The following is a 10436-nucleotide window of genomic DNA, read 5'->3' as shown; positions in this document are numbered from 1 at the left end:
AAGGAGAGGGAGTGGTCATAGTGAAACATCCAAACATTTAGTATCTCTGAAAAGCCCTGAATGTGCTCTGTACATGACATGCAGACTTAAAACTGTGGCATGTATAGTCTCAGAGAAATACATCAAAATATAATGTCCTCATATGAGGCCACAGGGTCTCAGGAGGGTATATTTGTCTATAAATATATTCCATTAATATTAATTCTCCATATATTTCTCTTCTTCTCCTAATAAGCCTACATGAAGGTTCATGGGTCATTTTCAGGAAATGGAGCCCTTTTTTTTTTTTTTTACTGAAAATTACATTTGAGTTTTTGGCTCAAGGTCTGTATTTAAAGTCACACCAGAGGTGTTCAGCTGGGGTTAGGACTTGGCTTTGTGCAGACCAGTCAAGTTCTTCCACACTGACTGAATCAATCTTTTTTTTTTTTTTTTTAACCTTGCTTTATACACAGAGCCATTGCTGTGTTAGAATATAAATGGTCCTGTTCAAACTATTGGTATAAAATTAGAAGCACACAATCATTTTCAGGAAATGGAGCCCTTTTTTTTTTTTTTACTGAAAATTAAATTTTTTCTTAACTTAGTCGTTTGTCTTTATAGATTTTACTTGTTTAGTGTTTGCAAATAGATTTTTTTTTAATGCTTATTTTTTTATTATTATTGCATTGTATTTTATTTTATTGTGTTGGATTTCATTTTATTTCAGGGATTCACAAGACAAAAGGATGCCCACAAACAGCATTTACAAAGTTTATCTTACTGTGCTTTGTTTTTTTTTTACCCTGCCTTTTTCATAGCTATATAAATATAACCGTATCAGTTTCAAACATTTACTGTGTCAGGTGTTTTAAAAAAAAAGATGTGTATATATATATATATATATGGATTCATTCATAGGTGATCAAGCTTTCTTTGTTTTGTTACAGGGCAATGATGGTGTTGTTAAAAGACCCCTGAAATAGCCGTGGATCAAACAGCCATCACTCAGGTGTGAGTTGTTGCACTTGTGCTGAAAATGCAGCAGTCGTGTGCAGGTGCGCAACAGCTGCTCTTCAAACCAGCCCAAAGTCATGCGTCCATTAGGAGGATCTGTGAAGGTTTATTCACTTAGGCAAGTGTCAGCCCATCTAAAAGCATCTGGATGGATTATTTCCACGCATCTCACCCTGTAAAGTGTTTATAATGGGAAGTAGTTCTGGCAAAGTGTTACCTGAGCCCTCTAAAAATGGATATTTTTGCCTTATCAATTATGTTGTGAACGTCAAGAAACAAGAGACTGACAGGGAAAAATGTAAAGAGAAACAACAAGCTTGGCTTTGGAGGAGGAGAAGTGACAGAAGGGCTTCCCGAGGAGGAATATCAGAAGGAGTCAAAGAATCGGTTCATCTGGAGGAGCGGATGACGAATCCTAATGCAAAGTTTCGTGCAAAGTTTGATCCACGCGTCACAGCGAGGTACTGATGTTGTGTTTCCAGAATAGCATCTGCCGTACTGCAAAAATAGTACAAGTAGTATGGAGAATGTATGCTATATTGTGAACAATATGTGAATTTTCTGTATGCATTTGAAAGTTAAGCAAAAATTGTGTTTTATACACTACCATTCAAACATCTGGAGGTGGTACAATTTAAAAAATATATATATGTTTTTGAAAGAAGTCTCACCAAGTCTGCATTTATTTGATTAAAAATACAGTAAAAACTGTATGGATGTTAAATATTATTATGCCTCTCAAAAGTATGCAGTAAGCACAAAGCTAGTATTTCATTCCTAACATAACCTTTACGAAGAATCTTCACAATGCCATAAACGTTATTATTTTAGACTGGACTGCAGAATTAAGATATCAAACATGACGTGTCAAATACAGATCCCTGCTATAATTAAATGCTTTATTATATTTATTAGTCCACCAGTGCCACTCACAGCATTTAATACCAGCCTAAAAGTAATAATGAAATCTCATTTATGAAATAATGTGATTTTAATTTAATTTGATGCATCCAATTACAGCAACACAATAGTCTCTCATAGCAGATGCTTCTGTGCATATTAAAGTTAACTAAAATAAAACCATTAAAAAAAACTATTTTGTTACTTGAAATAACATAAACAATAACTTAAATGAAAAACAAAATATATTTGTAAAAAAAATTTAATTAAAACCTTATTTTAATCATGCTAGTTGCCAAATAAAAATGTCTCATTTTCATTTAGTTTAACATGCATGGTTATTATAGTTAACTACAACTAAAATGTAAACCACAAAACATTTGTTACGTTAACTGGAATTAAAATAAAATTAAATACAAAAAGACCTTATTTTATGTCAGATATCTGCCAAGGCAACATTCTCAATTGTATTAGTTTAGGTTGATGTAAAAAAAAAAAAAAATAATAATAATAAATAAACATATTAAATAAATAAATAAATAAAAATTACAAAAAGCACAGAAAACAATTACTAAAAATTTACCTAAAATGAAAACCGAAAGTATGAAAATAAAAAATAATTACAAAATATTAATAAAACTAATAATATGAATAACCTTGTAACTTAATGTACTAAAAAAACAAAACTAAAATAAAAAATAATAAAAACTATATCAACATATTTAAATAAAAATGTAAAAATGGTTACACTCCATTTTAAGGTGTCCTTGTTACAGTGTAATTATACATTTAAGTACTGAGTAATATTAATTAACTACATGTACTTACTATATGGTTAGGATTAGGGTTTGTCTTAGGGCTACTTGCATGTAATTATGCATAATGTATTGTTATTATTATAGTAAGTACGTGTAATGTGTAACGTGTAACAAGGACACCTTAAAATAGTGTTACCAAAAAACTAATAAAAATGACAAAAATGCACAACAAAATTATTTAAAAAATAACTAAAATTAAAAAGAAATTGTAAGATATCAAAATAAAAAATATTATAAACTATTATATAAAATGTAAAAATTACAAAAACACACAACCAAATGATTAAAATGGTCTCAAATTAAAATTAAAATGCAAAATAAAAAAATAAATTCTTAATATGACTAAAAACAGTAATGGTATCTCACAGGTGTTCATATCTTGTTTTAGGTATGACATCAAGGCTCTGATCGGCTGCGGCAGCTTCAGCCGTGTGGTTCGTGCTGAGCACAGACGCACACGCCAACCCTTCGCCATAAAACTTCTGGAGGTCAAAGGTCGTGAGGGTCACGAGGCCTGTCAAGCAGAGCTCGGGGTCCTGCGACGGGTGAACCACAGCAACGTCATCCGCCTGGCCGAGGTGTTCGAGACGCAGCATCGCATCTATCTGGTTCTGGAGCTGGCCACGGGAGGAGAGCTCCTGGAGCGCGTGGTCGCCCGAGGAACCTTCAGAGAACGGGACGCCACCAAGGCCTTGATGATGGTGTCCAGCGGGCTGCACTATCTACACACGCTGGGCGTCATCCACAGGGACCTCAAACCCGAAAACCTGCTGTACTACCATCCGGGACAGGACTCGCGATTGATCATAACAGACTTTGGACTCGCTTGCTGGGAGAACAAGATGACGGTTTCATATCAAAGCAGAGAAGATACAGCTGTTATGACTCGGGATGCAAATTTTGACTCTGTAGATGTTGAGAAGAGCTGTCAGGCTAAAGATTGGGCTGTGAGGACACTCTGCGGCACGCCGGAGTACCTGGCCCCTGAGATGCTGGCGCAGAGACCCTGTAGCAGCGCTGTGGATATGTGGGCGCTGGGAGTCATCACTTATATCCTGCTGAGCGGCTCGCTGCCCTTCGACCAGAGCAGCCGACCGCGTCTCTTCAGGGTCATTCTCAGGGGCAGCTACAGTTTCCATGGAGATGTGAGTGTCACAATGCTTTTCCTCACGCAATGTGTGTTTTTATTTGTGAGTTTAAAGGAACAGTTCAGTCAAAATGAAAATGTGCTGAATTTACCCTCAGGCCATCCAAGATGTAGATGAGTTTGTTTCTTCATCAGATTTAGAGAAATGTAGCATTGCATCACTTGCTCAGTAATGGATCCTCTGCAGTGAATGGGTGCCGTCAGAATGAGAGTCCAAACAGCTGATAAAAACATCACTGGAATCCACACCACTCCAGTCCATCAATCTTGAATTGAAAATCCATCAAGACATTTTACCTTTAAGCCGACAATTAAGTCCATAATCCATAATAATTCTGGAGAAAGCAATATTATGGATAGACTCAAGAAGCAACAGTTTGAAGTTCAGAATGTCTTAATGATGGATTTGTTTCTTAAAAATGTGCCGCTTTTTACTTCAGAAAATGTCAATTGATGGGCTGGAGTCATGTGAATCACTTGTGGATTATTGTGATGTTTTTATCAGCTGTTTGGACTCTCATTCTGACGGCACCCATTCACTGGAGAGAATCCATTGGTGAGCAAGTGATGTTATGCAAAATTTCTCCAAATCTGTTCTGATGAAGAAACAAACTCTTCTACATCTTGGACGGCCTGAGGGTGAGCACATTTTCAGCACATTTTCTGAAAAGTAAAATCACACCTGTCACAAAAACCTAAATATATATTAGGAATTTATTCCTCATTTTCATTTTGGTGGCTTAATGCAAACCATATTTTGCATGTGTAAAAACACAGACCTTTTCTTTAGCAGACTATATCTTCATCGGAGAGTTCTGAAAAAAAAATGTCAGTTTATACAAAAATATTAGCAATGTTGATAATAACAAATGTTTCTTGAGCAGCAAATCAGCATATTAAAATTATTTCTGAAGGACCATGTGACACTGAAGACTGGAGTAATGATGCTGAAAATTCAGCTTTGCCTCACAGGAATAAATTACATTTTAAAATATATTCAAATAGAAAAATATTTCTTTTAATTATTAAAATAGTTACTTTAAATTTTTATAATATTTCACAACATTACTGTTTTTTTTATTTCTGATCAAATAAATGCAGCCTTGATGAACGTAAGTGTCTCTCAATGATCTACCATCCCCTAACATTTGAACCAGAATATATATTTTGTTATCTAAGGCCACAATGGCATTCATACATTTTTAATTGTTCCTTAAGTATGCAAATATTAGGGGGCTACTGTAATGATAGTATATTCATATTTATATTGAATACACTCTTCAAGCTTATGATGGCCTAACCAGACCACCAGCACCGAGATGCCTGGAATGACCCAGCAGAGCGATGAAACATCCAGCCGAGTGTGAATTAAAGGGCAAACAGAGTTTGTGTGTGTGGGAAGGTGAAATCCGGTCACCTGTGTAAACAGCCAGCAGCTACCTGACTGATGTGTCGCCCACCCACAGCACGTCCACTCGCCTCGTCTCAAGGGTGTGTGAGCGTGTGTGTGTGTGAGGTGAGAGGAGATTCACCACAGGGCTTTTATCACCCTTATACTGCGAACGCACACAGACACACACATTTCTTTATCACTTCCAACCCCCAGAGGTGTGAAATTATAGGTGCAATTGTACAACAATAATTGCTGTTCTCTTGAAGAGAAAGAACATTAACTATAACGCTATTTGTAATCCTGCTGCTCACAGACAGTAATCAGACACATGTGGGAATTATTATTTTTAATTTTTTGGTTTGGGACTACTGAGTCACAATATAATTGGTAGCTGTAGAGCAAGACTGTAATAAGTGGGTTAATATCCACCATGTCATTCCTTTGCATAGATACACAAGCTATAAAGTGACTCTTAATGGACTTAAAGTCTGTCCGTTTAACCCATTTGGATAATTGCATTGAGTATTTATTGTTTTCATTCCTTTTTTGTGCAGCTTTACCATGCATCTGTTTGAAGCTGTCCCATGTTCTTGTAGAGTAAAAAAAAGAGTAGGATTTACTTTAAAATCATTTTTACTTCAGAATTTCTAGGTTTCACAAATAATCACTCTTTAATTAACAATTTGGACTTTTTTTTTATCCTGAAAGCATGACAAAGGAAAGTGATTAAAATGCTAAAATTAAAAAAGGCCAATAAAAAATAGTTTGACAACTTCAAATTTTACTAATACGTTGAAATTAAATTTTACAATACTTTGAAATAATTTTCACTCAGAAATTGCTAGTAAATTTCACACAAAAAAAAAAGAAATACAAAGAAATGGCAGGTAAATTAAACATGACAATTTGAAGTAGAAAGACTGAAATAGTATTTTCTCCAAAAAAAAGTTTTATTTACAATTTCCAAAAATATTTGCACTTTGCAGATTTGCGTTTAGCTTTTATAATGCTAATAACATTTTTACTCAAAAATTAGATTTTTGAAACGACAAAAAACACAAGAAAATGGTACGTGCATTTTTTTTTAGATTTCCTTATTTGTTAATATACTGCTTGGTTTCTGATTAATGTTTCCGTGGATTTTTAATTTGCATTCTATTTTTAAGTTCTTCGCCTACTTGTATTTCATGTATATTAATGTTAAAGGTAATCACAACATCTTGCAGTGGCGACACGCTGTGCGCCGATTCAGCGCAAATGTGTTTCATCTCACTCGTTTGACCTGATGATTTCTCTCATTAAATACTACACAGATTATACTCACACACTTATTAAAGACTCTGGAGAACCCAAAACAACAAAGTTTAAAAACGACTTCAAATAAGGACTGAACCTTTTTTCATTAAAGCCTAATTTCAGAATTCATTTTTTATCTGCATCTCGCTGTGAATTCAAATGCTGTTCTATGGTGTGTAATTAGAAACTAGTCGACTGTCCTTTATAGGTTAAACACATGCACGCATGCAGAGTATGGACCCACACTTCTGCACAGATACTGTATATACATATATATTTAACCACATGAATACACAATCACTCGGCAGGACAGAATGATAGATTGGACCGCAGAACACCAGAGATAGTCGTTTGGCTCTCGCTATGTTTTATTGATGTTAGATTTCTCTCTTTTTCTTCATGTAATTACTGGATTCTTTACTTCGGTTGACACAGACCACAGCAAGACTAATGTACTTTAAAGTATTCTTGTAAAACTCACACACGGTTTCTTTTTTTGAAAGTGTTTCTGTGTGTGTTTGAATGAAACCTCCTCTTTAAAATCCATTCGTCAGCAGCAGACTTGCAATTGTCAATTTCATGGCTGATTAATTGTCTTTACTGAATGTGTGGGAGTGAGAGAAGCTGTGTTCAGAATGGAATGCTATAGCTTACTACTTGCAATGAGACAGTTTAATGTGCATCATTATGCTATATTGTCATGTGACCTCATGTTGACTTCAGAGTGTAGCACCCAGTTATCATCAACTTTTGCAGTCCATGCAAATAATGTGTAAGGGAAAGGATGTTAAAATCACAGCTGATATTACTTCTACAGTCATTTTAATGTTTTATACCGATGTTCAACAAATAGATAAATCTTATTCAGAACAATTACGTTGGGTTTTATTAATAATTATTATGAATTTTATAATTTTTTTTAAATAATAGAATTTATTGATAATTTAAAAAAAAAATTATAATGTTTTACACTTTTTGTCACATTAATATCGATGATTCTTGTTGTCCTGTTGCTTTGTATAACCTTTTGAAGAATCCCAATGTTAGAAATTAATGGATGAAGTTTATTTTGACAAAAACATGGATTGCATTTCTACTTTGAAGTGGCTAAACTAATAATTACATCACATTTCATCACTTTTTTTTTTTACTATTTATTTTATTTATTTGTTTGTTTATCTAATTGTAATTATTGGTTGTAATATTTACAAAATTATTAACTATTTATTAGTTTTTCAAAATTGTTTTTTATTAGTCAATCAATATTTATTTTTATTTATTTATTTGTTGTTATTTAATTGTAATTATTGGTTTTAATATTTACAAAATAATTATTCGTTTTTTCAAAATTATAATTTTTTATATTATATATAAAATTATTTTAATTATTATTTTTTCAATTATTTAATTTAATTTATTTATTTATTTATTTTGATTTGATTGATTGATAGAAAGAAAGAAAGAAAGAAAGAAAGAAAGAAAGAAAGAAAGAAAGAAAGAAAGAGAAAGAAAAAGAAAGAAAGAAAGAAAGAAAGAAAGAGAGAAAGAAAGAAAGAAAGATGTTCATTCCAAATAATTATTCCTGGTAATTTTGTTTATTATTCTAAATGTAGGATCTTTACAATGTGCCATCTTCCTGTTCATCGCTCATCCAATTTATAATCATAATCACCTATTTTATAAACTTTTTGCAATTCACAGTTTACATTTTTTCTTGTTTTTCGTCCTGTTTTACCATAGAATAAAATCCTCTGAGTGCTTCTCTTATGCCAGAGATAGTTATTAACTTCAAATTAGCGATGAGTCACAGATCTATTGAGAACCGCTGACATTTATTGACTAATGTCCTCACATTCAAACGGCGACGAGGCGAAAATGCCATGTTGTATCTCTAATGCAGCTTAAGAGGCAGAAGCGTCGGTGGCACAGGTCATTGGTGGTCAGAAGACGGCTGTCCGGCCTCCATGCCGGCAGAATCCATGTCTGTGTACGCAGTGACATTTACAGCCATAGCTGTGCTGTGTTGGCTCTCAGACCGGTAATGAGTTGATGCTGTTCTAAACACAGACTGAATGCAAAACCAGCAATGAATCAATTTCATGCAGGAAAAATGTGGGCAGGAGGGTTTGCTGGACTGAGTTACAAACTTACTGAGTTACTGATTCAGAGATCAATATAAGGATTCTGCTAAAGATTTTTCATTACTTGGGAGTCTTTTCAAGACTACTGAATCACGTTCATATATGTCAGAACAATCTCTCCAGACAAGTGGAGAGATATAAATGGACTTTAATTATACTGGCAAACTTTTTCTCTCCCAATCTCTCTTTTAGCCATGGAAATCAGTATCTACATTGGCCAAAAGCTTCATCGATTGTCTCCTGACCCTTGAGCCCGAGTGCCGGATGACCGCTGAGGAAACTCTTAAGCATCCTTGGCTGGTCAGCATGGCAGCCTGTTCCTCCAACAAGAACCTACACCGCTCCATTTCCCGAAACCTCCAGCGGCGGGCGTCACGGGCCTCCTCTCGATGCCCCAGCTCGGGCTCTACTCCTGGGTCTCGGATATCGATGAGGTCTGGATCACGGTTAGGGGTCAGCGACAGGTCACAATGCCTGAAGATCACTGCTTAGCAAGTTCAAGGTTTGGCTTGTTAGCATGGATCCATTATTTTATCCCACAGCGCTATCACTCATCTGTGCTATCAACAGCCTGCTTAATTCTAAAGATCAGAGAGAAATGATCAGTGAAATGAATTGCATCATAAGTGGATGTCAAGGGAAAAAATTAAAAGATGAAAAATGCACATGATCCTTTAAATCCTTTAGATAAACGTGAATGTCAAAATGCAGATCATTCTTTTTCTGACAGGTAAATCGTGTGCATCATATTAATATGATGGTGCTATATTCATTTTTCAGGATCTTCAACATATTATTTGCGATCTCCTACTCATGATGAACAGCGCAGGAGTTTAAAGTCTCCACTATAAAAAGAAAAGCACAGATCAGCACCTCTGCTCTGTTCTCCCACATTCATTCCTTCATTAATCAGATGAATATGAGCTAATTAAATAAACTCACCATTCTATTTTAAAATATACATTTTTCAGCCCTGAATAATCTAAGACTAAAATGCAAATGGGCAGGGAGTGTAATCTCAAATGGTCTGATCTGCAGATTTTCTGTCCTGATTCTTTTCATATGACTGTGTTTTTACATTAGGATGAGCCGCTGTAGACTGATTGAGTGAAGGAATGAATACTTTTATTCAGCAAGGATGCATTGAATTGAGCAAAATTGACAGTAAGTATGTAAGTATAATGTTAAAAAACTCTATTTTATATAAGTTCTATTTTATTACTGAATTCATCATAAAATGGAAAAAAAGTATTACTGTTTCCACAAGAAGATAAAGCAGCACAATGTTTTCAACACTGATTGATTTGATTTGAATGATTTCTGAAGGATCATGTGACACTGAAGACTGGAGTAATTATGCTAAAAATTCAGCTTTCCATCACAGAAATAAATTACATTTTAAAATGTATTAAAATAGAAAGCAGCTGTTTTATATTGTGATAATATTTCACAATATTATCATATTTACTGTTTTTTTAATTTAAAAAAATGCAGCCTTGATGAGCATAAGATATTTCAAAAATCCAAACCCCAAACTTTTGAATGGTATACTGTTGAAAATAAAAACTGAAGAAAAACAAAATGGCACAGAAAAGTTCATTTAATTTGCAGATGCCTGTAGTCTGATATTTTGTTATCTAATTCAGATATTTTAAGTGTGTCTTAAGTGTTCAATCCTTGTAAAGAACAAAGCAAATAATGTTGACAACGATGCCAAACCCTTCAAACTGACATCAATAAAAGAA

General features: G+C 34.3%; 1 protein-coding gene across 3 annotated transcripts in view; it reads left to right on the top strand.

Annotated features, from left to right (window-relative positions):
- Positions 1 to 9517, top strand: part of LOC107653122 (serine/threonine-protein kinase H1) — a 14579-nt gene extending 5062 nt beyond the window's left edge. For 2 of the 3 annotated variants that reach the window (XM_016439759.1, XM_016439757.1), the window contains exons 2-5: positions 710 to 752; positions 930 to 1457; positions 3103 to 3859; positions 8884 to 9236. In XM_016439759.1, the coding sequence (XP_016295245.1) occupies positions 1186 to 1457; positions 3103 to 3859; positions 8884 to 9183 (1329 nt within the window). In that variant the 5' untranslated portion in view covers positions 710 to 752; positions 930 to 1185 and the 3' untranslated portion in view covers positions 9184 to 9236. Of the gene's footprint in view, positions 1 to 709; positions 753 to 929; positions 1458 to 3102; positions 3860 to 8883; positions 9237 to 9471 lie in introns of those variants that run through there. The other variant, XM_016439758.1, reaches the window with a different exon arrangement.
- The last annotated feature ends 919 nt before the right edge of the window (positions 9518 to 10436 follow it).

This window comes from Sinocyclocheilus anshuiensis, unplaced genomic scaffold, assembly GCF_001515605.1.
Source record: "Sinocyclocheilus anshuiensis isolate Anshui unplaced genomic scaffold, SAMN03320099.WGS_v1.1 scaffold1328, whole genome shotgun sequence".
Classification (NCBI taxonomy): Eukaryota; Metazoa; Chordata; class Actinopteri; order Cypriniformes; family Cyprinidae; genus Sinocyclocheilus; species Sinocyclocheilus anshuiensis.
The sequence above is the reverse complement of the archived record's forward strand: the minus strand, read 5'-3'. Positions and strand labels throughout refer to the sequence as shown.